This window comes from Haplochromis burtoni, unplaced genomic scaffold (assembly GCF_018398535.1).
Source record: "Haplochromis burtoni strain Fernald_Lab_line unplaced genomic scaffold, NCSU_Asbu1 Contig_539, whole genome shotgun sequence".
Taxonomy (NCBI): domain Eukaryota; kingdom Metazoa; phylum Chordata; class Actinopteri; order Cichliformes; family Cichlidae; genus Haplochromis; species Haplochromis burtoni.
The window spans coordinates 25,745-53,188 of record NW_024582900.1 but is presented as its reverse complement, the minus strand read 5'-3'; the positions used below and the strand labels follow the sequence as shown (position 1 = coordinate 53,188).

General features: G+C 42.2%; 1 protein-coding gene across 1 annotated transcript; it reads right to left on the bottom strand.

Annotated features, from left to right (window-relative positions):
- Nucleotides 1-10,763: 10,763 nt before the first annotated feature.
- On the bottom strand, nt 10,764-27,181 carry LOC102291934 (pituitary tumor-transforming gene 1 protein-interacting protein). The gene is made up of 7 exons (XM_005947601.1): nt 26,866-27,181; nt 26,583-26,629; nt 24,518-24,626; nt 21,369-21,474; nt 20,186-20,251; nt 15,166-15,212; nt 10,764-11,156 (listed from the first exon to the last, which is right to left on the bottom strand). The coding sequence occupies exons 1-7, from the start codon at nt 26,984-26,986 to the stop codon at nt 11,107-11,109; spliced, it is 546 nt and encodes a 181-aa protein (XP_005947663.1). The 5' UTR covers nt 26,987-27,181; the 3' UTR covers nt 10,764-11,106.
- Nucleotides 27,182-27,444: the final 263 nt, after the last annotated feature.

Here is a 27,444-nt window from a genome sequence, read left to right as displayed (position 1 = left end):
CACAGCAACCATGTGAGCGGGTCAGTGGTCTTTAGGTGTGCCATAACACATGGCAGTGTTTGGCTCTGCAGTCATCTCAGGAATGCAGCAGGCTTGAGTGTTTTCATACTGCGGACTCATTACTTTAACTGGGGCACAGCAATAATGGAAACAAATGTATGGCTTCATTAGTTTAAACTGGTGCTTGATTGTTGTGTGTTTGTAGGCAGCATGCACACCTCTCTGCTGCCCTACAAAAGCAGAACATGTCGGATTAGAAGTGAGTTAAGACCAGAGAGTTCACATCTTAGCTTTCAGTAGAAATGATTTTAAGGAACAGGGTACAGAATGGGAGTACTGTTATTTAGGACACTTTCTACAGGCACTGAAAACAACTAGAAACCAGTGCACTGTGAAAGCAGAAGTGCTACTCTGACAGTCCAGAGTTCATCTCTGATGATGTCAGAGCGCAGATATGTATCAATGAGATTCTTTCCTGGGACAGGTAAAGCTAAATTGCATTTGCCTTATGCAAAAATGTTAAATGTTGTCACACTTATCAAACCAATCACATACCACCATCTGTTTATAGGCAATTTGTAACTGTAATTTGTAATCTGTAATTTTTGATGTGTAATTTGGAAACCAAGTGGCAACCCCTGAAGTCAACAGTGAAACCATAGCAGAAGTGACAAAACTCCAGTTCCTCTGTTGGCCTCTGACTCCACAAATGCAAATGCAGGTCAGTCCCCACAGACCTGTACATAACAACGTCCAGTGTTTGTGCCTTTCTGAGTATTTGCAGTGGAATCATCATCCCATTATGGATCATTAGCAGCTATATTCACTTGTAGCAATAACACAGAATTATTAAATGTAACACATTAAGGTTTTTTATGGTATTTTTTTATTTATTTATTTTTTTTTACAAATAATAGTTATATTTGATAATAACACCTTGTTCAGCCCTGCTAGTTTTAAGACTGAACCTCTGGCCTGTCATGTGAAGTCAATTTATTGAATTCATTTATTAGCTCACATTGATCCATACACAACATGTAACAGCTGGGCATAGTTCCTGGGTCTGAAAGTCTGAGTGGAAGATCCATAGACCTGCATTGCTTTCTAATTACCAGCAGAGGGTTATTCCTACTTCTCACTTGATGTGTGATGTCAGCAACACTTTCTTGATGACTTTATGGTCTCAGTTGCTGTTTTTAAGTTAGCATAATATAGTGTTGATTTTGTAACTCATGGTCTCAAAGCGGGTTTGCTTCATATTAATACCAAGTTCATATTAATACCCTCCCCCCCTCCCCTCCTCCCAAACATCTCCCAGTGTCACAGTGGATCAGGTCAGGAGGCAACTGAGGAAGCTTCGCCCCAGAAAGGCAGCAGGCCCAGACAAGGTGTGTCCTAGGATGCTTAAGGCGTGTGCTGCTGAACTTGGGGAGCCGCTACAACGAGTCTTCAACCTCAGTCTGCGACTGGGGAGAGTGCCCGCCCTATGGAAGACATCCTGCATCGTCCCGGTCCCCAAAAAGAACCGGCCCAATGAGCTGAATGACTTCCGACCGGTGGCACTGACGTCACATCTTATGAAGACTCTAGAGCGGCTCTTCCTCAACCTCCTCCGACCACAGGTACAACATGCCCAGGACCCACTACAGTTTGCATACAAGGCGGGTGTCGGAGTGGAGGATGCCATCCTGTACCTCCTACACAGAGCCCACTCACACCTGGATGGGGGAAAAGGCACGGTCAGGATCTGTTTCTTGACTTTTCCAGTGCCTTTAATACCATCCGGCCCTGTATGCTTCAGGAAAAACTGAACAGGATGGAGGTGGACCCCTGCCTGGTGGCTTGGATCTCCGACTACCTCACCGACAGACCACAGTACGTCAGGCTGAAGGACATCACGTCTGACACAGTGGTCAGCAGCACAGGAGCACCACAGGGAACTGTGCTGTCCCCTCTTCTCTTCACCCTGTACACCTCTGACTTCTGCTACAACTCTGAATTATGCCAATTCAGAAGTTTGCAGATGACACGGCCATCATGGGGTGTATCTGGGATGATCAGGAAGAGGAGTACAGAAGTCTGGTGAGGAACTTTGTCGCATGGAGTCACACAAACCACCTGCAACTCAACACCTCAAAGACTAAGGAACTGGTTGTGGACTTCGGGAGGTCCAGAGCAAGGTCCACTGCCGGTTCAGATAGAGGGGGAGGAGGTGGAGGTGGTCAACAAGTACAAGTACCTCGGGCTGTGGGTGGACAATAAACTGGACTGGTCATGCAACACAGAGCACCTGTATAAAAAAGCCCAAAGCCGACTGTACTTCCTCAGGAGGCTGAGGTCTTTTAACATCTGCAGGAAGCTCCTGAGGATGTTTTACCAGTCGGTGGTTGCTGGAGTACTTTTCTATGCTGTGGTGTGCTGGGGGAGCAGCACAGCAAAGAAGGACTCATCCAGGCTGGAGAAACTGATCAGGAAGGCTAGCTCTGTGGTCGGCATGAAGCTGGACACTCTGGTGACAGTGGCAGAGAAAAGGACACTAAAGAAACTGATGGACATTATGGACAATGCTGGGCATCCTCTGCACACGGCCATATAACAACCAGAAGAGTCTGTTCAGTGACAGGTTGCTTCTCCCCAAGACAAGAACTAACAGACTTAAAAACTCCTTTGTCCCACACGCCATCAAGACTGTTTAACTCCTCTCTGGAGGGGAGAGGGAGGGGAGACAGGAGGACAAAGGAGGGGGGAACAACTAAGCTGTAGTGCCTCTTCACCTCACTGTGCAATACTTTTGTAAATAGTCAACAGTGCAATAGACTCAATACTTGAAATGTGCAATTCACTTGTATTTTTATTTTTTATTCCTATTTATTCTATTTATCCCCTTTGTATATTTTATTTATATTTGTCTCTTGTGTATTTGGTGTGTGTGTTATTTATGTGTCCGTGATTGTGATTGCTATTTATTTTATATTTTATATTATATTATAGTCTTGTATATTATATATGTGTGTGTGTGTATATATATATATATATAATTATAACAATTCTGTAACTGTAACTTTGGTCGTTGCTGTGCTTTTTTTGGAAGTCGAATTTCCCAGAGGAACCCACCCGAGGGATTAATAAAGTTCTATCTTATCTTATCTTATCTTAATTGCTCCTAACAACTCAGTGAGTCAGATTTATGTCTTGCTAGTCAAGTCCAGTTCCATGAACACGGTGATAGCTCAGCTTGATGTTTTACAATGCGACTTCTTCAATCAGTGAGTGACAAGCTAATGGTCACATTACTCTTTTATAATTAGTCCTGTATTTAAAAAAGATGTGACATAGGATTCAAGTTTAGGTGTCTGGGACGGGTTATTCTTTATGAAAACAACACTTTAAAAACTGAAATTCATAAGGAGGTGCTTAATACTGAGCAGCAATCAGTGTACTATCGCTAGCTGAGACAAGCCGGTTAGCAACCCATAGCTAAGCTAACGTACAAATCTCTGTGGAATCTGGTCCTTCGGTACAGTCTGGTCCAAACACGAGGGATATTTTTTCTGGGTGTGGAAATGTATCAGTAAACTTACCACACGCTAGGACAACCAAAAGCAAGCACACACCTTCCTCAATACATTTCCATTTGTTTTGCAATTTTTATTACGCTAATGCTTTAAAACTAGCCGCACAAGCTTTTTAGTTTCAAAGACACCTGAGGGCTTCTTCTTCAGTCATGCTAGTTACCATGATTACTGCAGAAGCCCCTAAACTACTGTTAGCCGAATAATAACTGCAGTAACTTCTTGGTGTGAGTGTTGAATTACAAATGGGGGTCAGAATGACCCGAGGCCTGTCACATTTTAAATCATAACGGAGAGAAAAAAAAATCTATATAAACTTTTTTTTCCTTAATGCTAATTAGTGTAGCCAGCACAGTCAGTATCCTGCATGATTTTTGGAATTCACATGATATGAGGTAATTTAGGTGTTCAAAGCCCAAACGTACGTGTAAGTCAACTAACAAGGAACATGAACACTCAATCTGTTATTATCATCCAAAGCACGGATTATTACTGGACTCAAAAATGTTACCTGCTAGCTTCAATCAAAGGTTATGAAAGTTTAAAAACCTAAGAAAGCTCTCAAGTAATGAAATGTAGACACTGTTTTGTCTGACAATGGGCGACATCTCACTAATGCTAATAGTTACTCTGTAGTGAAACATGGGGCACCTATATGAAGGAAACTCTGACAAGAACTGATAAACAACTTTATTTCAATGCAATTTTTCAAATGTTTTTCATGCAGTAAATACACTATATAAAGAAGCAAGATTTATTTTGCTTATGTTTATATAGGTTAAGTGCTTGAGTCTAAAAAGTATGACTACAGTAACCCAGAACTGACCATTCGGCAGTGTAAATTCTAGTTAACCTTTAGTTAACCTTATTAACCTGGTTGACTTAAAAACTGGAATAGGGGTGGGTGAGTGCTGAGTATTTGTATATGTGTGCATATGCGGTTCACTCTGGCACAGCTGGCTGCCGGCAGAGCCGGCGGGCACGCCACTGCAGCCCCCTCTGGCTTCTGCTCCGTGGCTACTGGGTGACCCCTCATCTGGGGATCCTCAGCTCTTCCCAGGAGGGTGGCACGGATGCCCCTCCGGTGGTCCTCCTTGGGCTCTCGCACTCTGGATGTCTGGGGCCTGGATCTCCTCCATGCCTGCTTCATGCCCTGGGGGACGGGGCTATGGCTCGCTACATCCTCTAGCAGACCATTACATGTGGAAACCTTTTGAATACAAGCGTGCTGATCCACACAGGTGTGCACACGGGTGTTCACTGCTCATAGACATAAACTACACCTCTATTGGCTGCTATTTCCAAGCACATTGTGCGCTGTTGGTCCTGTGTGCTGCACAACAACATTCAATATTTAGTATTTACTGCTGTTTACACTTAGCTAGATTAACGTGATGGTGTTGTGTTTAGTATGTTGCTCTGTTTTTTTTTTGCTTGTTTTCTCTTCTTCTCTCAACAGGTGATCCAGGAGATTTTTTTTCTTTTCTCTTTTTAGTGCCCTTTCTCACTGTCCCTCTCTCCCTTCTGTTTTTCTTTTCCTTCTCTTTCTTTCTCCCTTTCCTATCCCTCACTCATGTCTGTCCCGTCTGTAACAACTGAAAATAAAATAAAATAAATAATAACAACAAAGGTCGATCAAATGGACCAATACGGCAAGGCCGTGATGATCCATTTGGCAAAGTAAATCCATTGGGTCTCCTTGTTGGTCTTCAGACAACAATTCTGACGGCTAAAGAACCAAATGGGACAGGCAAAAAAAAAAAAAACCCCCAAAAAACTGGAATAGGAAATGTATGTTGACGTAACAACGGATATTTTTAGGATATTTCACTTCACCAATTAGTTTAAGTAACAAAATAAAAACTAGTAAAAATGATTTTTTTACACACTAATGTTGACGTAGAAGGAAAGAGTCTCATTTACTTGTTCTGAAAGAAAGTAAGTGTTGTTTTATTCAAGTGCTTCAGAAATCGATAGAGGAAAAACAGGTTCCATTCTCCTAAAATACAGCCAAAAGTACAGGTACAAGTACAGTTATAAGCACATTTTATTTTCCTAATTTTCTGGAACAACTGACACAGTTTTTGAAAATGCATTTTGTAAGACAGGTTTAGTCTTTACAAGTTTACATGATTTACATACAAAATGTCACAAAACATTATTTAGTTGGCTTCTTTCCCAAACCAAGCATCAGAATGAATGTGGAAGTGGTTTTTTGTATTTTCACATCTCAGGTGTGAGGCATTAACAGCCTAAACAGGAGCCACAGTACTTACTGTAGGTTCTGGAGGCCATCAGTTACGACACCTCCTTTTATTCTTTTCTTTTTTTCTTCCGCCTGTCCCGTTTGGCTCTTTTGCCATCAGAATTATTGTCTAAAGGCAAAGAAAGATGCCCAACGGATTTACTTTACCAAATGGACCATCCCAGCCTTGCTGTATTGGTCTGTTTGATTCACCTTTGCTTTTATTGTTTATTTTATTTTATTTTATTTTCACTTGCTCCACACGGGACAGACTTGACTGGGAGAAAGAAAGAGGGAAAGAAAAAGAGCGGGGAAGAGGAACGGTGATAAAGGGCAAAAAACAAAAACCAACAAAACAAACAGACAAAAAATACATATATCAATCACCTGGATCACCTGTTGAGAAAGAAAAAAGAGAAAACAAGCAAAAAAAAAGAGAGCAATATAATAAACAACATCATCGATGATCTATGTGAATATAACAGTAAATACTAAATATTAAACATTATTGTGCAGCACGTAAGATCGACAGCGCACAGTGTGCTTTGAGGTAGGAGCCAAAAAGGGTGTAGTTTGTGTGTGTGAGCACCCGTGTGTACACCTGTGAGCATGAGCGCGCTTGTTTTTAAAAGGTTCCTACATGTAATGATCTGCTCGAGCAGACCTTCCCAAACTGTGGGGCCCGCCCCTAGGGGGGGCGCAGAGCCATGGCAGGGGGCGCAGGATGAAAAGGGGGAAAAAAAACAAAACGCTTGGACACTGCTAGCACGGCGCCTACAGAAACGCAAAGCAGGAGATGAAGCATCGCTGAATATGTTTCCAAACCAACTTCATTCTAAGCCAAAGACTAGAAAATATGGTGAAGCAAATCTTCCCTTTGGCTTCACCTGCACAGGTGCTGAGGTAGGTCTCCCTGCAGGACTGGTTTCCCCTGCGTCAGGAGCAGCGCTGGGCTCTTCAAATCACGGACAAACAGGATCCCACATTCTGTTTTCAAAAATACCCGTGTAGGTGCGGACGTAGCGTAAAAGAGTTAGTAGTTTATTTTATTACTACCTGTAATTTATTGCAGATTACTTGTATTTGCTTAATTGTTTACTAAATGTTTGAGGTGTGAAATAAACCGCAATGGAGCAAAATATGGGTGTGTGTGGTTGGAGGATGTGTGCGTGCTGTGCGTGCGCGAGGGGGGGGGCGGGACATTTTTCTTGTAAAACAAAGGGGGCCCCAGTGGGAACCACTGTGCTACAGGGTTTGGGGAGCCATGGACCCGTCCTCCTGGGCATGAAGCAGGTATGGAGAAGATCCAGGCTCCAGACATTCAGAGGCCCTCAGAGCCAAGGACCACCAATGCACCGATGTCTGAGGGAGTCCGCCACTGGCAGGGAAAGTGGTGGGGGAGATAGGCCTCCATACCTTGGAGGGCCTGAGATGTCCCCAGAGAGGTGGCGTCTGATACCCGACCTGACATATAGACACAGACATACAGGCACACACAGACACAAACATCCATTCCCACCCTCATGCTCTCATATGCAATTACTCAACACTCACCCAACGTGGAGACAGACATAAATAGACACTGTACACACAATCACACTCCCCAAGCGTACTCTAAGAACCGGTTCTAGGTACCCATGCCCCTGGAGGGGGAAAAGGCACCCAGACCCAGGTGGTGTTACCCTTTTCCCTGGCGTGGGGAGATGCAGACCGCCCTGACTCCACAGCAGCAGGGAGGCCCCACATTCCAGACCCCAATCGGACGGCCAACTCCTCCTCCTAATAAGGGCAAAGTCATCCAACACACCAAAACTGGAGCAAAAAACAAACAAACAGCGTAATCAAGACATGGATTCCACTGGACCCCCGAAGGTGAGCTGTGGTATCTGCACCAAGATCTTTTAAGTTGTGAGGTGGGGGCCTCCGTGGATGAGACTTGCTTGTCCAGCACATCCCACAGATGCTCGAGATGGGATCTGGGGAATTTGGAGCCCAAGCCAACACCTCAAGCTTGTTGTTGTTGTGCTTCTCAAACAATTCATGAACTGTTTTTGCTTTGTGGCAGGGTACGTTTTCTGCTGAAAGAGGCAATGGCCATCAGGGAATACCATTTCCATGAAAACGTCTACATGGCAACAATGCTTAGGTAGATGCTCGTGCCACTCCCAAGGTTTGCTCAAAGCATCACATTGCCTCTGCCAGCTTCTTCTCATAGTGCATTCTTGTGCAAGGTGTTCCTGAGGTAAGTGACGCAACCCAGCTATTCATGCGATGCCAAAGAAAATGTGATTCATCAGATCACCTTCTTCCATTGCTCCATAGTTCAGTCCTGATGCTCACGTCTCCTTCGTTGGTGCTTTACATGGGTTACCATGGGCACCCTGACTGCTCTCTGGCTATGCAGCCCCAAACGCAACAAACTGTGTAACGCTATGTATTCTGACACCTTTCTATCAGAACCAGCATTGACTTTTTTTGGTAGTTTGAGCAACAGTAGCTTACTGGTTGGATTGGTTGGATCAGACCACACAGGGCAGCCTTCACTACCTACCTGTGCCAACAAGCTGCCCATGACTCTGTCACTTGTTCATCACTGTTCCTTCCTTGGACCACTTTTGATAAAGACTGATCACTGTACAATGGGACCGTCCCACAAAAGCTGCAGTTTTGGAGGTAGTCTGACCCAGTCGTTTAGCTTGCCCATTTTTCCTGCTTCTAATACATCACATTTTTTGTCTACCCCATATTAGGGTGGCTGTAGCGCAGGAGGTAGAACAGGTCAGCTGCTGATCGGATGGTTGGTGGTCGGTCCCTGGCTGCCCGGTTTGCATAGCCTGACTTGCTCTCTGATGCATCCATCGGAGTATGAATGATAGTTAGAAAGCATAGATAACAGTGCTTGTGTGGGAGAGTAGAAAAGTACTGTATACGAATCAGTCCATTTACCATTATTATTTAACACGCTTGTGTTAAAATGTTATGCCTGATTGGTGTATGTCTTTAATGTATGTATTTTACTTTAATTACAAATTAGAAGAAACTTCTCATCTATTTCAAATCCCACAACAGTTTTGGCACCAACACAGAACATCTGCATGCGGTCTCATGGCGTCTATTCCACATAGTGAAGGACTTTAATTGAGGTTGATCACGCGATCATTCATGTTGAAAAATGACTGGTATAGTGCTTTAAAATATTATCCCAGCAGGTCCTGACCTTATGCCAGTGATAAGATGAGATATCCATACTCAGCATATCCAACCTTTCATTTAATTCAGTTCTTTGGAATAACCAGAATATTAGGCTTTATTTGGAAAAACATATATATAGTATAGATAGTAGCTATTATAGATAATAAACTCTTAATACATTGACTGCAGATTGACCATGATATATATTTATTCATATCTAGATAGCTGCAATTATTTATATGTCATTAGTGTCATAATAAAAAGCTAACAAAAGGCTTCTAAAAAGGGAACCAAGCCTGCGTGCTTGACTGAGGTAACCGCGTACACTGGCGGCACCTCATGGCAGTGAGGGAACTGAACCTGAATGCTGACAGGTAATGTGAGGAGAGGAGATTCCTTTTTCCTCATGTGTCCCTTTACTGAGGAGTCTGATGGTCATTCCCGAGCACGGCTCTGACATGTTAGCCCCCCGCTACAGCTGAAACGATTGGTTCATTAGGTTTAAACCCCCAAATTTCATATTATTTAACATTATATAGGTATAGTAGCAATAATGCATTGAGAAGGACACTGCTGTGAGAGTATGTAGCTGCATACTAAACCATGTGACAGGCGCCGAGACTAATATTTATACATTTAAGTCACGGCTCCAGGTTCAACCCACCACTTCAATCTTAATGTTGTGTTATTGAACAGAACCCTTCAAACATTCAAAGAGCAGACGTAACATCATCTTTTACATTTGTTTCCGCCCTAAATCGTGGAGTCATATTTGATTCAACTCTGAAAGCTAACAGATCGATCACACAGCTAAACTGAGTTTCATACATCTCTGTATCGTGTCCAAAATCACATCGGTTGGGCGTCTTTGTGCTTCAGGCTTGCAGAATCTTTCCAGTCTTCAGCCACTTTAGAAAACTACAGCATGATTAATAACATAGATCAAAAACAGGCAGAGAATGTAACTTCCTCATCACCTCACTACGCTGGTATGACAATAAATCTAAATCCACAATGTTTCTCTACAAACTGTTGACTGTTCTCGATCCAGAATTCATGCATGCACACTCTGCTTTTCCTTATTTTCTGTCATGTATTTATTGTGGGTAATCTTCAGGACCAGGGCAAATAACGAGGTCAGTTTTTTTGTACTCTTGGGTCTGTATGGTGTCAGAGCCAAGAGGTTGTTCACTGTTCAAACCTGTTTCTGATGGACAGAAGCTCAGAACAGTTAACATGAAGAGACTGGGAGCTAAAACAGCTGAACCAAGGACTGCTAATCAACAATCGCTAATATACAAAAATATTTTGAACAATCAACCCATTTTTAATGTGGGCTTTGAAAAGTGAATATAAATGCATTTGCTTTATTAAAATGATATAAAAGTGAGAGGTTTAGTGTCATCAATTTTGCAGTTTTTAGGCTCATCATTAATCATTTTATTTCAGCCTTGATAATAAAGGGTTAAAGTGGATCATCGCTGAAGTGGGAGAACAGAAGTGGATGGAGAGGAAAACATTTGTTAACATGGTCAGTCCAGCTTTGAGGCATTTTAGTTTCAGGTTATTAAGCAGACTAGTGGGTGTCCGACTCGGAGCAACATTCTCCTTCCCGATGTTTTCAATTAAAAAGTTATCGGAAAATGACAGAGGTCAGCTTGTGCTGTGGTTTATGACAGGGCTACACTCAGCAATTTATCATGCTCTCACTTTATGCACTCTCTCAAAAGCTCATACATTTAAAACAAACAAAAAAAGCTTAAAGAGGTTTATTAATGAATCGAAACACACAGTCATCACTGTTTAATCAACGTATGTACAAAGTGCAAAGATTGATGTGAGAGTACAACAATTAAAAAGAGAGAAAAAAGGTTTGCAGAAAGTTTAAAAACGAGATTTAACAACTAAACACACACGACTGCCTTCATAAAGAATCACAAAGCTAAACTAATTCAGAATATTTTCAATCAGGTTTGACGTCTGAACGAGATCACCGGACAGCTGCTGCTCTGCAGCACTGTGTGGGAGAAAATCACTCCGAGCTAAAAGCAAAGCTGTGAGAGCCGCGGCCCGCGGACGTCCTCCGTTGCAGCTGCTTTACTCGTTCTCAAACTTGCTGTACGGGTGGTCCGTGTCGCCCATCAGACCTGCACACACAACGTGGAGACAAAATGAAAACAGACAAAGTCATGCTGGGTCAAATTCTGCTCCACATTTTCCAGAGATGCCTTGGAGGAAGCATCAGTCTGAGGACAAACTGGGAAATCCATCCCGGATATTCTGTTCACGCTGATGTTTCATTAACAATGAATGCAGTATGACAGCATGTGCTGCTAAACCACCATCAGCAAGTTTTTCATACACACGATCAATGGAATTATTTATTTCTATGGGCAATGAAAACAACTGCCCACCTTATCAATTTTGTAACCGTTCCTATGGACTTTTATTAACTGCATATTACTGTGTGTGCCATGTCACCGGCAGACATCTTTGCTGATGTCTGGTTGTTCTGAATCGGTTTTCTCCTCCATATCTTTGCCGTTTAGAAGGATGTCTGTACTTAGTTAATTAATGTTATCATAAAACAATGTTGTGTTCACTAAGCCATGAGAGGAGCAGACTGGTAGCTAATAGGCACCAACATAACAGAAGAGTGTTTGCAGTCGTTTTTGTTTGAAGCAAACTTTGATGAAATGATTTGACTGGAAAGTTCAGAGGATTCTCTCCTGCTCGGCTTCCCAATATCCCTCATGTTTGGTCCTGGCCTTTTTGTTCTCGTGATAACATGTTTTGGTGGAACTTTACATGAGAAATGCAGCAGGTGCGAGAGGGTGAAAGGAGAAACTAGCACGAGCATTAATAACAGCAGAGTGCAATGAAGGCTCACCTAAATAAGCCCAGTGCAAATAAACAGGCTCACTAATAAAGTCATTTTCTTGCTTTATTTATCTCTGTCCTGGTCTTATTAACTATTTTACTCAAGTGCAGGTTACAGCATATTTCCAGATGCATTTCTTTCTTACCTTTGGTTTAGTTAATAAACGTTTCAGTCAGGCCTGCTGTCGTCTTACACACAAACAAATGATTCCAAGGCTGACTGAAGAAAACAGCGTATTTATTCAACAATGGCTTCTGAGGAGTACGTGGAATAAGTTGGATCAATGCACCTCTAACCTTGATGAAGGCCACAAGCTGAAACACAGAGGTTAAACTATAAAGTTGTTCTTCATACTCCAAGTGTTACTGAGGTTTGAACCTGCACAGTTCTCCTGCAGAGCCTGAACTTTCCACGTCCACGGATCAATACACATTAAAAGGGACACTCTCGCTGCCACTAAGAAACTGATTAATCGATGGCAGTTAGTGCACAAATACCAAACACTGAATGCGTAAAGCATTTCCAACCATTTCAATATAGGAGGAGCCTTCTCCTGCAGAACGATGCTGTCCTTATGTTTAAGCACATTATGGCCACTGTTGCTGCATTTTGGGTTGATAATGTAACCTGGCGGCACTCCACTGCTGCTGTTTGAAATTTTTTCTTTACATAAGATTCTGATAATAATGCCAATATAATAAGCATGGTGTGTCTTCATAGTCGATGCTCATTTTAAGCGTGAAAAGTTGATTTCATTCATGATTAAAATGGATTATAGGTTACACGGGCTATTCTCACATTCTACGGCCCTCTAATTACTGGACTACATAAATGGCAAAGGAATGACTTTATTGCATTTCCACAGATTTAACAAAGTCAGTTTGCACCATCCTCCTGGTGTGAGCAGGTGAAGCAGGGTGTTACCCCAGCAATGTTTCGCCAGACAGGATGTATAACCTCTCCAATGTGATCCGAGTTTAATCCTGAATGCTTAGACATCCTGATCAGCTGCCTGAACCTCCTCAGCTGGTTACATTCTCAAATGTCTAAAGGCTGAGTCGAGTCCTCCTGGAGACTAAGCTGATTCTGCCATTTGCATCCAACCTTCTGTTTGTCACTGCCCACAGCTCATGACCACAGGTGCAGCTGGGACGTAGACTCAATGCTGAAACTGAAAGCTCTTTTTACCAGAGCGTCCACTACAACACCAATCTGCCAGACATTCTCACTCTTCCAGTCGATGAGGGCTTTTTGAAGCAAACTGTGCAGTGATACAGGATTCATATCCTGTGCTTGCTCATAGGGGGTCATATGATTGTTGGGTTTTTCTCTGTATCTATGAAGCGCCTTGAGGCGACTTATGTTGTGATTTGGCGCTGTATAAATAAAATTGAATTGAATTGAAAAAATTGAATTTCAGACTTGAACCAAAATAAACCTCCAACTGTACAATAGTTAATGCTCATTCAGCGCCATGCTGTAGAACTGTCTAGAAGTCTAGTGTTCACAGTTTCGTATTATTGTAGAGTCTCTACCTCACTTTATAAAACACCTTGAAGCAGCAGCTGCTCCCTAAAAATAAAACTTAACTAAATGCAGGCTATGACAGAGCGCTGGGGTTAAATTGCAAAAAGTGAAACGTGTAATTCAAATCTGTGCTGTCTTGCTGGGATATTTTCAACTGGTAATGACAAGAGATCATTTCCAGTTTTGCTGAATAACCTCCTGACCCACCCTCAGGGAATCTTCCGCTGTGTCTGATTTCAAGGAAATAAGAGGATGTGGATTGTAGTTGTAGAGAACCGACCAGACCAAATGTGAAAGGAGAGCAGTCTCTACTAAAGCCCCTGTGGAAGGAAACTAATGAGAGCTGCAGGCCTAAGAAACAGACCACCATCCATCACTCTGTCGTGCAGTCATTACACTCAACCCACATAACCTGACATCTTACTACAGTGAACGGATGGACAGACACGACGCACGGACACTCGAGCTTCTCCCACATCTACGGAACGAACGAATGATTCTGTCTTTATCGAGCCGCTGACAGGCCAACCCTTACCGCCCACTTCCCTGCAGAGGGCAGAGCGATGGATTAGAATCAGTGCATTGATTGGAAATAATTAGAAAGCAGTGCTGTGTGATGCTGATACTTCTTCTATACTTTGCTGCAGCGCACACTCGTAGTTTGCTCATGACTCATTTATTTTTAGAATATTTCCTGTTTCACTGACAGCAAAAATGCTCTGATTAAGTTAAAGCATGTGGCAACAAATGCGAGGTAGTGATCAGGTTTTAAAGTTTGACTATTTTTGTACCTTCAGCTGCTTAAAAACAGATTTTATTGCATAAACATTTCAGTCACAACTCTGAGCACTGGAGAGTGGTTGTCATATTTTCCCATGCCTAGCAGGGACCGCTACTTTAACTGCATACAAACACGGAGATTAAATTAGCTCCACAAAAAATAGGATTTGCTTTTAGGTCATCTAAAACTCCTAGCTTTTAATTACAGCACAGCTCAGGCAGCCGTTTATTACACACAAACGCTTTGCTAACTAAACTGGCAAAGCTTCATTTGAGTTCATGGATCATGAAAACATTCAAGCTTTTATTATTGCTACTCTTATTGATGACACCAGCAGCTTAGTCATTATTATGGTGCACTATTGTGTGTGGAGTGTGCCATATCTATTGTAACACAACTGAAAGACCAGCATTAATACTGAATATCAGTATAATAACGATGTTGTCCAGCTCAGGTTAGCCCATGTTAACTGGTGAAGTGGTGAGCTAGACAAATTGGTATGGCAGCGAGGAGAAATGCCACATTCCTGGGATTTTTGTAGGCTCTTCAAGTAAGGGATGGTCTCATGTTACATTTTGTACAGCCGTTAGCGATAGAAAAAAGGTGTTTATTTAATAAATAGGAGATAAGTAGCCTATGCACCTATGGCATCAATTTGAAAACCCTACGTCGCCTAGTTCATGTACACCTACAGTGTAGGTTGCTTGGGGACGAAGCATATTCTGTTGAATAATGTATCAGTGGCTCAGGGTGTGGAAATCAAAGTCACTGACACTGAAAAACTCTTAAAATAGTTAAGCATGCATCAGAGACACTGCTGACACACACAGAACAGAGAACACAGAGCTGGCTACTCTGTGTTAGACCTACTGGTCACCTCACCATCAGTGTACATCAGAGAGGGCTGGAAACAAACACTATGATCAAAGAGGATGAGCTAAAGTCCATATGCAAAGTCTATACGCACCATACTTCCTCCTGATCTCATCGTGGCGTGCCATTCTCTCCACCTTCCTGTAAAAAAAAAAGTAGAGGAAGTTAGTCAACAGGTCAGGAAGTATTCACTCTGTTAGTGCCAAATACACTCCAGAGAAAGACAACACTCAAGGTAGAGAGCCATCATTCAACTCTAACTGGGCCTCCATATTTGGATACAGCCAAGTATCCAAACTTTAATGAAACAACATGGAAATAAATGACTGCAACACAGACGTCAGCTGTAATGAGACAATGGGACACCCAGTGAATCCTGAATACAACTCTGTGGGACAATTCTGAAATGCTACAGATGTCCTGCTCCCGACACCAATCAACAGCTGGACTGAAGAACCTTTCCTGCTGCTTAACAAGTCTTCACCCTCGTCCTAAGTTCTCTTTTTATCTGCTCTTCACATATTTGTCCGACAAATCCAAACCTACCTGGCCCTATGTGAAAATACCCCGTCTATGCACATCTATATTATATTTCGCTGGTTTATCTTTGTCTAATGCTCAAATTTGTTTGATGATCTAAAAATGTGTGAAAAATATGCAAAAACAAACAAACAAAGCAAGGGACAAATACTTTTTGGCATTGTTGCAGAGATGCATGTCAGAGTAAAGGTTTACGACAGTGTCAGTTGCACAGCGGCAGACATATGCACTCATCCCAGTCTATGTTTAGGGTTGAGCAACTATGTTTTTTTTGCTGGGCTGCAGTAGTCATAGATAATAGTATTTGTTCAGTAACTCTGGACTGAGCTGCTGATGAAGCCGTACTGTTGTAAAAACTTTACACATGACTTGCAGGCAAAGTCTGGGAAAAGTTACCGAACTTTTTCATTAGATTCTGGAAACTTTTGGTGAGTCTGTGCAGTAAATTTAGGTTCTGGCTCTCTGCCTGTTTATTTAGATAATGACTGATTACCTGCTCACAGGCGTCACCAACAAGGCTGCTGAGCACTGAACTCCGAGTTCAGGTGATGAATGCCATTTCTCCTCTGTGTGTTAGTAGCTATGAGTGTTTTTGGCTCTACTGTTGACTCCAATGAAAAACAGGTTTTACAGAGAACCATGGCTGAAATAGTGGCGATTCCAGAAGTTTCTGCAGCTTTGTTATTTTGAAACAGCTGTTTACATATGCACAAGTTTACAGAGCAAACCCATCAAGCACTTCTACTCGCCAAGAAACATTTAAGCTACACTGCACCACAACATTACAAACAGCCAGTCATGATATGTGGGCACTTATGCAACCATCAATACCTAATACTCCCAAATACTTATTATGCACGACATCGTTTAAACAACATTTCAATAAGCACAATAACATTCAGCTTACCAAGTAAGAAAAATGCATCAGTTTGCACTCCTGGCATAAAAATGTTCCTAAATTTTAGCTGACAGTGACTCACAGAGCAACAGGCCTGTGGTAAAGCTGCTCACTCAGCCTTTCTGAGGGGCAGGTTTTGTGTAGTGGAAGTCCAGAGGCCTCACTTCACTTCATCTCAGCTCAAAGACACTGGTGTGTGGCAGTCGCTGCTTTATTGCTATGTACTGATCTGTGAGCAATCAGGTTGGTTAAGATGTGTCTGCCATCCGTCCCCCTAAGCCACGCCGATGGCCTGTGTGCATCGCACTGACACGTTCACATTCCCTCCACATTAATATGGCTGCATTCAACATGTTGGAGGGAAGACGGAAAAAAAGGGAAAGTTGAAAGAACGTGAGTACTGAGCTTGGCTCACTACACAGACTAAAGGTTTTGAAGGTGCTCGACTTCTCCATCATGACAATACCACTCATAATTTATGAAAATGGGATACTACAAGCGGTGTTGGGGAGTAACAGAGCACATGTACCGCTGTTACGTATTTAAAATACAAAATATGAGTAACTGTATTCCGTTACAGTTACCGTTTAAAAAGGTGGTATTTAGAATACAGTTACTTTGTTGAAATAAATGGATTACACGGCGGTACTTTCCTGTTTCATATGTTCGGCTATGTCCTCTCTATTTTTGGTAATTCCACGCCGTGGAAACCCAAACAAAACACGCATTAAGAGGCTCAAATGCCCGTGTCTCAATCTCGCGTCTCATAATGACGTGAAGAAATATTATTTTTTAAATGATTTAATATGAAGGCAACAGGCAGAGTGTTACAGGCATACGCCCTAAAGCATGTAGCCTGATGGGCAGTGTAGTCCGTGCTGCAGGGAGGATGGACTGCATACCCGTGATGTGTCTGTGAGCGAGGGAGGGAGAAAAGGAAAAGTACGAGCTGTCATCGAGCAGAAACGGGAGCTGGAAGCATGTAAATATAATAATAACCACTGCAGCCTGACGAGCCCAGCTGTAAGTAAGCTGTTAAGACTCGACTGTACGCTGTGTTCGTGTTTTCCTCTGAAACAATAAGTTTGGTTGCAGCAGCCTTTCAACGCCTCTCTCTGTCTCTGCTAGCAAAGTTGACCCAGACAACAAAGTAAAGCTAGTTTTCAGCTACGAGCCGACATGAACCCGACGTATTAGCCAGAGGTCCCTTTACTACGGTTCGGAGCCGCGGACCTGTTTTATATACGCGCGGAATAGTTTCTATACGAGATCGCTGCAAAAAGTGCAGCCTTACCTAATGTCCACCTACTGTTACTCATTTATATTAAGATTTAAACATCTAGTTGGTGTTGGTGTGGAGAGTAACCTTCAGTAATAGTAATAAATCACACAGCAATAGTACATTCACGTAGTTGTAAAAAGCATGATAATATATTAAGTAATCCAAAGTATTCAGAATACGTTACTCTCATTGAGTAACGTAACGGAATACATTACAAAATACATTTTAGGGCATGTAATCTGTAATCTGTAGTGGAATACATTTAAAAGTAACCTTCCCAACTCAAGTTCAGTTAAAAGTTAAGGCTAAAAGAAACTTTCAGTTATTTGTGCAATCTAAGAAAAAAATCTACTAATAAAAAGGGAACTACTTTAAATTCTTGACGCCTGAGAACTTCATAAATACAAAAGATAATAAGAAAATTTCAAGGCTGAAAAACACCTTCAGGCTGTGCTCAGACCGGCAACCAACTTCACTTTGCACCTGCTCCAAGTGTCACAAAGCCAAATTCTCTTTTGTTCTTTGAAACAATGTTTCTAGAACCATCTTTGAGCATCAGTATCATGCATATCACAGCTTCAATACCCTGGATGTGTGATCAGTTTAGAAAACATGCATTTTGGCTATACTTAAAGAGTCACATCAACATGAGATTAAAACAAAATTCAAACTGAATACATGGCATAAAAAGCCTGTGTGTATGATTTTTTTCTCCAGCTGTTACCATGACTCAGCCAAGGAGCATGGACACAAATAATGGAGTAACAGCTGCGAATTTTGGCCCATATTCAGTCCACATCATCATCATAGATACATGAAACTGTATGGGTTACCCAAGCATCATGTCAGTGGATTACAATGAACTTCTCACATAGTATTGTTGTGCATTAAGACTTGACACATTACAACAGTTTGGCTTATTGACAAGCTAAACCAGATACAAGCCAACAGGAACAGATCCTGGCTGTTAGCCGACTTCAACATAAGCAGCCTGAGCAGCATGTTACATGGACATGCAGACTTCTTAAACAGCACTGAAACAAGAGGTTCAAGAGATACTTATTAAAATGATTTAATAATTTAGCATTTGATCAGATACAAAATTATAATTAAAATTCTTAGGTAGCTCTCCTGCTACATCAGCATGTGAAATATGAAATATATAGCTATATATAGCTGCATGGGTCGACTCCCCGGCCCGCCTGGGCTCGGATGACTCTGCTTCAAGCTGGCTCTCCGGAGGCCAAGCAGCACTGTCTACAGGCGCTAGTCTCTCTTAGGATGGGTCCAATCTATTCCGAATGTCCTGTTGACAACATGAACTGCATCTATGTAGGTCACTGCACTAACTCCAACTTCAGAGATTTGATCATGCTCACTGCAGGAAACCCTGACTCAATTCTGCAGCACGAGAGAGAAGAGCTCAGAGGTCGGATAATTCATTCTTTCTCAAACACACGAGGCGCACAGTGAGCCACGATGTGCCCAGCACGCCGAGCGTGATGATAAACCACAGTTACTGACCATCTTTCGGCTCGACTGCCCTGTTCACAAACATATCAGCCAGCTATCCTGGCACTGGAAGTAAAGGAACAGAACAAGAAGAGAAGGCTGAAACATTTATGGGGTGCAGGAAGAGGGAAGCCTTTCGGGTCTGCTGACTGCTGGATGATTCTGTTTCTTTGACTGTAGTACACAGGATGTAAACCAATCTATTTATGAGCACATTACCATGAAGCAGCTGCCCAGCTTTGACAATCCAATTGGTGTTCTGGGACGACAGCAGAGGAACCCGGAGCTTCTCCTTTGGGACGTGGACTTGCTGAGGCTGGATGTACACCAGTTGCTCGACTCCCAAACATACAATGAACTCTTTTGTTGGGGGATGATGAACTGTTCTGTTTTAGGACAATTATATCCAAGTCCTACTGGGATATGCTGAAAGGCAATGCCACCCACCACGCTGACAGAATAGGATTCGACTCGTAGGTGTGCGCTTGGTCTGAGATTTGAACCAAGTTCACTTGATATAAAATATATAACTGTTGTGATTAGCATCAAAAATGAAAGACTGTTCATTTCTTTAAAAGCGAGCAAGCCAACAAATTCAGCAGAGGATCAAATAATTACTTGATGCAGCAATCTGGTGACTGAGAAAACACTGCAGCAGGGTAAAGGAAAACAAACAGTGACCTCTAAACATGTACCTGTAACTTCGTGAGTACGTGTGTAAATATTCTGTAAATAACGAGCAGTGTTTGATCCAGAGAGGAATGACACAGCAAAGATCGGTTTGGAGTTAAATGCAGAGAAAGAGGCTCCTGTGTTATTGAAATAAACACCGTTGCAGACATTTCCAACCTGTGTAGACTAAGGTGTGAGTCTAGGTCTCACCGTTCTTCAGCGCGCTGTCTGATCTCCTCCCTCCTCTTGGCAGATCTCTCCTCTTCTCTGTCAAACCTTAAGAGTGAAGGAGACATGAAGGCAGCATCAGAATCACTGCTCCTCGTGGAACCAGAAGATGACAAAAACACACTTTGGATGTGACAAATGACACGCAGCTACAAACTAACATTAGCTTTAGGGTTACTCTGATTGAAGTTCTATGCATCATTTATATAAGACTCATGAAATGTGTGCCTGAGTGCAGAGAGTGTTTTCTTTTTATGTTCCACAATGAAAATGGCAAATACAAAAGAAGGTTTAACATGCACAAAGTAAAATGCTTGGAGGCAACCCCAAAAAGAGTAAAACAAGACGAAAACATGACTGTAATTATATTAAATTAATATCTGTGTGCATAACAGTAATACATGTGAGCTTTCCCCAAGTTTTCAATCACATGATAGACAAGAACGAGATTCCTGCACCCACAGGACTGCAAGTGAGTGACAGGCCAGACTGTAGCGGACTGACATGACATTTTCACCCCCCCTCCCTACAGGAACAACAGTGAGAGCATGAAAGGAGCTCTACTTTGATTAAAAAGCCAAAATAATGTTTGCAACAGCAACAATGAGTTGCACCTATACAGGACATGGGTGAAAACCACTCAAGCTTCCACATGAACCATGAAACAAAGTGTGGACTTTGTGGTTTGACAAAGAAACCCCCTCCGTCTTCACTTTGTAAAGACAGTGATAAGATGCAGTCTAAAGACTGAAGGTGAAATAAATACCTGAGCACAGATAACATGACTAATCATTGAATGTTGACATGATCGTAGCATGTGAGCAACCTGGGTTCTTTAGCGCTAGCAGAAGCAGGGATCTTTCTGGTTTTCTTTCACTTGTTTCCTGTTTTTTCTGCCATTATAATGAGCACACAACTGTAAGGAAGTAACTGTGACATCTACTCCAAAATGTTCTGTGTAATCCATTTCAACACTACATGCTGTGTTTTCCTGGACACAGCTGTTGCTTTAACTCTGTAGCAGCCCGTGTGAGCCTGAGGTGAAAAGTGCTCCCATGTAGTGCTCTTTCATCCCGAAAAGCATTGGCCCACTAAGTGCTTTCATGCATCTGACACAGCTTTCTAAAACTCCTGTTACTCAGTTACCTCGGACTTGTAATGTTACCTTGAAGGGCGCTTCTTGCAGCAACAGCAGCAGCAACAGACAGCAATGGCGAGGAGAATGACTCCACACACCACAGCCATGGAGATGATCAGGGCTTCAAAGTTCACTGAAAAAAAGAGAATTTATTCATTTTTCACAAGAAGATATTCTCACTGGACCACGTGATAAAGGTAACTAGAAGCCATCACACGCTGCCACTGTAATGACAATGTGCTCTACATGCGTGTCAATGACACCACCTGCTGGCTTCTGCAAGTTACTGCACTGCAAACATGACAAACCACAAACAAGCCTCTCACTTTCCAGAGAAAAAGAGCACAAATGACTTAACCGTATGGAAACTGGTTTTGTTCTGCACAGGGAGGGATCACGTGACCCCGAAACACTGCCAGAGTGGTGCCCACATTTTGCTGTGTCTTCTCTTTTCCTTTTACAGGACAAACCACAGCATGCACGCATGCGCAGCTGTGGCCTAAAACTGCTCACGTTTCTGTGTCTGCTACTGGAGCTCTGTGTGGCATCTATCGGGGCTCTAATCTGAGCTGCTGTTAACCTGTGATTTCTGAGGCTGGTGACTCGGATGAATGGATCCCCAGCAGCAGAGGGGACTCTTGGTCTTCCTTTCCTGAGGTGTCCTCGTGTGAGACAGTTTCATCGTAGCACTTGTTGGTTTTTTCCAACTGCACTCCAAGTCCCATTTAAAGTTTTAGCAAAGACTGACCGACCCTCAGCTCTTAATGTAATGTCGTTTCTCTTCCCTTAGGTTGGTACACAGCTGATAGCTGAGTTCTGCACAACACAACTGATGGTCCCAACCCGATTAAGAAGGCACTGGTAGTGTACGTTCATACCTCAGTATTTTTCATGTTCAACTGTAAGTAAAAACCAGATGTGACATGTCACGTGTACTTTATTTACACCAGAGTGAACAGACAATTTCCTTCCATCTGAAAATGTACGTGATACAGAAGAGCTGCCAGCTGTCAACACAAAGTAACTACCACCTACTCAAATGACAGCATGTGTCGACTCCATACACATGGGATATTTACACATTATATTCAACAACATTTGCCTGATGTTAGTGCATCACATTTAAATGCTGTGCCAGTAGCCGGCCCTTTTGCACCCTTTTGGTTTTATAGCTGTTCCCGATTAGCAATAAAGCGTTTGCATTTACACAACTTTCTGTTTGCTACCAGTGAAGTTTGAACACTGACACACCTTACTGCTCCAGTAGGCTCCGTGCGACCGTATCAGTTCTCTTGTTATTTTTAAGACTGAGAAAATTAATAACAGAATTAACAATGTTTTTTTCCTCATCTGTACTGAATATACATTTACATTTTCAAGTAGAAACTGCACCTGCAAAGGTTTTTGACACTTATGGGTTAGGCTCTAAAGACTAATTTCACCACTGAGAATTATCAGCATTAACTCTGGTGAGGTGGAACATACGTCACCGAGGTGTCTGCACTACTGTGACTAAGAGCAGGGTCCCAGTCATATTTCCTGCATGGTGCTGCAGTTGACTGTGAAAATTTTATGGGTAATTAATACACATAACATAAGCCGGTTTTCACATACGATTTGTGTCAGTTGAATATCAGTTTTAACGTCTTATACAAACATTAGGTCACGTTAGCTCGGTTACTTCGCTGTGGAGTCTGTTTGGCAGTGTCAAGCTAAACGTACTTTACTGTGTTAGGGAGAAAGAGAAAGATCATTTACTTGTTAAGTTAAAAGAACGGTGGTTTATTTCAGGGGCCAAACATTTGGCAGTAAAATAAGGCAACAACATTGTGCTTATAATTTATAATATTCCAGTTGAATCCTGCTACGCTTAAATTTACAGTTCACTTAGCTCTCACTGTAAATAGATCCCCTGGCGATAGGACGGGCAGTACATTTCTGTGCTACCTCTGTAGTGCTTTTATGCTCACTGAGCATGTCACCTTTGATTTAGAGCCAAACACTTCTGCAGGACTTTATGTAAATGTCTAGAGCCAGGACAGCCTGAGAAACCTACTGCTGTGAATCATCTGTGGTACAGCTTCAAGAAAGAGGTGCTGGGACACCCCTGATGACATATCAGGACAAATTCAGAAAGATATGTGGCAGAGGAGCCGGAGCACCAGCTGGGAGAGCGGGGCAAGAATAGGCGAGCCGTTCTGTGTAGCTGTGGGACCGACTGAAACATTTAGAGGAATTTCCAGCACAAAATATAAAAACCACGCGGGGAATTACAATAATTAATATGCAGTGGGGAAAAAGAACTGCTCTGCTGAAAAGTAAAACATTGTTTTGATTTTATAAAACACTTTATTTAACTGGGCAGCGAGTTCCTGCTGATGCTGCTGGACACGGACGTACAAAGACCCACGTGTATGTGCCTGGCTGAGCTAATCTATTTATCCACAATATTTGTAGTTAATGTTGTAGTCAGCAAAGCAGGACTGTGGCAGGTTCGCTTCCTTTAGGTTAGAAAGTATAAAAAAAGTAGTAACTTAAAGTATGAGAAAAGGTAAACTGAAAATGAATCTAAAGCAAAAATAACTCCTGTCAGTGTGTGTGTGGGTTTGTTCTTCCTGGTTATGGAAAACATGTGTTCCTAGGATTGGTGTGTCTGTTGCATATTATTGCTGCAAATGCTCCTGCCTGCCTACAGAGACAATGGATAACGTCTCTTGTGGAGTACAACTTTTTTTCTAAAGAAACAAGAGGGAGCAGAGGGAGCAGGTGGAGTGAAGCAAGAACGATGTGCTGGATCTTTAAATGCACCCACTACAACTGAAGTGACCTGAGAGGAACAGAAAGTGTTGGTGCTACTTTCACACCGCTGCATGCCTAATGATAAATCCCTCCCCTCAGACCCACCGACATACAGGAGGTCATTTTAGGTCGCACATCTGTGAATATAACAGGTTGCTGTTTTGGATGAAGAGCTTTTGTTTTTATGCTTTAATACCCTTTTACCTACTTTTTCTTTTAACGCGTAGGTTGAAGAGTTACATTTCCAGCATATTGAACACCAAGTTCCTCAAATCATTTCCCCAATATGTATGCAACTTATTCTGTGTCAAATGAAACACAAATGCAAAAAGGAAACACCACATTTAACATCACAATAATAAGTCTGATGAACTTACGCCAGCACACTCCCCAGCGGGCCTGGGACAATGGGCATAGTTTAGCCGGAGGCAGCAACCAGGTCACTGGATACTCTGTGCAGTTGTTTGTGGTAAAGCACCAGAGACACTGCAACAGACAGACACATGTAAGGTATGATTCTGCTGAGTATAATAGTTAGGATGCACGAATGAAGAAGGCCACAGGAATGATTCTTAAAAATAAACAGTTAGCATTTTGCCACACATTTCATTTGTGTTTATTCCTACATGTGGGTGTTAAACGAGACTAAAAACTCGTCATTAGATTTCACCGCACTAAACGTGGAATCTATGACATTAAAGTCATGAACAGGGTTTAGTTTATTTACAGCATAGCGTTAATGTTTTACCTGTGCTGATTACATTTATGCTTCAAGTTTCATAAAAGTGACATCATTTTGTGGACGTGTCCTTGTTGAACAAATAAGTACCATAAACTATTTATTCGTTTATTATCTGCAGTTTGTTTTTTCTGTCCAGATACTGCAATCCTCTTCAGGATGTGAACAACATCATTTCTGTAGCACTTGATATCAGCCAGATATTAGTTGACGTGGATATTTTGCTGTCCAAAAAACCTCAGAAACTAAGCGATAATAGAACATTACTATACTCCTCAGGAAAGTCTACCAGCAGACACAACCTACCTTACCACCTCCACAAAATCTTAAAAAAAAATCTTTTCAGTCCTTCTTACACTGAAGGACTGAAAAGTCCATTTCTGTGCATCACTAAGTGGAAATTATATGTAAATGACAGTGTATTTAAAAACATAGGCTGGAGCCTATCCCAGTTACAATATGGTGAGAGGCGGGGTACACCCTGGACAGGTCGCCAGGCTGTCGCAGGGCGAACACAGAGAGAGACAACCGTTCACTCCACATTTACACATATGGACAATTTAGAATTACCAATTAACCTAACCCCACCAACTGCATGTCTTTAAACTGGGGGAGGAAGGCAGAGTATCCCGAGAGACCCCACGCAAACACAAAGAGAAAACTCCACACAGAAAGGCCCCGGCCAGGGGGTGGAATCAAACTCAGGACCTTCTTGCTGTGAGGTAACAGTGCTGTTCACCGTGCCACCATTGATTCCCAAGTTATGCTGTACCCTTAGCAGAAAAACAGCCCCAATGCATAATGCTGATTGGGGGAATAGAGGCAACCACGGTGGGTCGGGTGTCAAAGACGTCCATTTGGTTTCATGTTTCTCTGAATCATTTACATGTTCACTGGCAAACTTAAGATGGGCCTGTACATGTGGACAGGCGTGCTTTATACACACACACACACACACACACACACACACACACACACACACACACACACACACGATGAGTTGAGATGTGGCGTATCTGTAATTAAGTGATAGATCTGCCAGATGGGAACACAACTCATATGTGTGAGCCAGAATTTTGGCTAATATGTCGAGGATCACTTTTGTTTTAATGACTTTTACACCAAGTTTGCCAACTTGGCTTAGATTAGTAAAATTGCTTTGTGTCAGTTAAGTCTTTTAGTTAGAAAAGGGTACTGCATAAAGCTATCCATAAAGGACTACTAAATGAGGGGTGTGGTGCAGCATTAACCAGAAAATAAATAAATCAGTATATTTCCCAAATTTTGATCTTCTACTGGAAAACATTCACCATTCTCCCATCCAAACCACTGTCACAGTAATGCACAGGATGGTGAGTTCTCCCAACTGTCCTTTCTCTTTTTCGGGGGGCCCAGTTTGGATTTTTGCTGCCGTCTATCTGAACTCAATGCTGCATTTCCTGGTAACAACAAAATGACCTTCAGAAAACTGACAGTGAGTGATTTCTGTTGATTTGTAAATGCAGCATGTGGGGTTTAACGCAGTAATCCACACTTAGTTTCTCTCATGCGGCCTGATGAGAACACGGAATAATGTAGGACGCCAAATGCGAAGACGCAAACGAGGGATCATAAATCCAGCGTTTACAAGTTTGTTGCATTGAGCAAAGGTTTGGTTTGGTTTATCGCGTACAAACGAACACAACCACTGCTGACAGCCTTACCTTGGCGTGTGGGACGCAGGTGTCACAGTTTTTATAGGAAGAGCAGGCTGAAAGACAGACAAACACACTAAATAAGTGCCGTGAAGCAACCAAATGCCGCGTTAAAAACAAGCAGAAAGCTGTGGTCGAAGTCACACTCAGTCGTGACGTATTTTAAATATTTTCCCAACTACTGAGCTGACATACTTATGAACTGGCTTTAAAGGCACGTGCTGGATAAAAATAAGCTAGATGATTGTAAAAAAGTCATTGGGCAGATTTTTAAAACTCCACTTATACTTACGAGTTGGTGGCGCTTGAGTTGCTTGGCATTCCCCCTGGCTAACAAAGCTAACACAGAGGAAGGCGACGGCAAAAATCAACGAAGTGGACAGAGTATGTCCCAGTGCTCCAAACGAAGGCATAGCGAAACACACACGAAACAAAACAGCTGTGAGTCTTAACTGCGTGTAACAACGCAGAATATCAGCTAGTCCACAACAAACGACTCCTGACAATCTCTGTTGTTTCCGTTTTGCCTTCAACCCGCTGCTGTTTCCTTGCTGTCTAGGGTTACCTTGTTTGGTGTAAGCTAGACAGCCCGGGCGGGAGGAGTTAATGCTTTAATCTCACACACAAATACCCGCCCGTGTATTTACCAAGAAACGAAACTCTTGAACTCTTTCACTGTAAAAAACATAAAAAAACAAAACATAAAATCCCCCTAGAATTACATTATGCTATCTTTGTATTAAATATACACTATTATACTAGTGTCTATACTTTTAGCATTTTTAAAAAGCTATAGTTACGGTATTCGACAGTGTGATTATATTACGGAGGGATACAGGAGATATATACACTTCTGTAATTTAGAAATTCT

What these genes read in the sequence shown, in the direction of transcription:
- LOC102291934 (XM_005947601.1), bottom strand. Translation starts at nt 26,986, where the DNA reads ATGCCTTCGTTTGGAGCACTGGGACATACTCTGTCCACTTCGTTGATT. An exon ending in AGACAGCGCGCTGAAGAACG is followed by an intron (nt 15,213 to 20,185) that starts GTGAGACCTAGA and finishes TTTTTTTTACAG; the next exon opens with GAAGGTGGAGAGAATGGCAC. An exon ending in TGAGATCAGGAGGAAGTATG is followed by an intron (nt 11,157 to 15,165) that starts GTGCGTATAGAC and finishes TTGTGTGTGCAG; the next exon opens with GTCTGATGGGCGACACGGAC.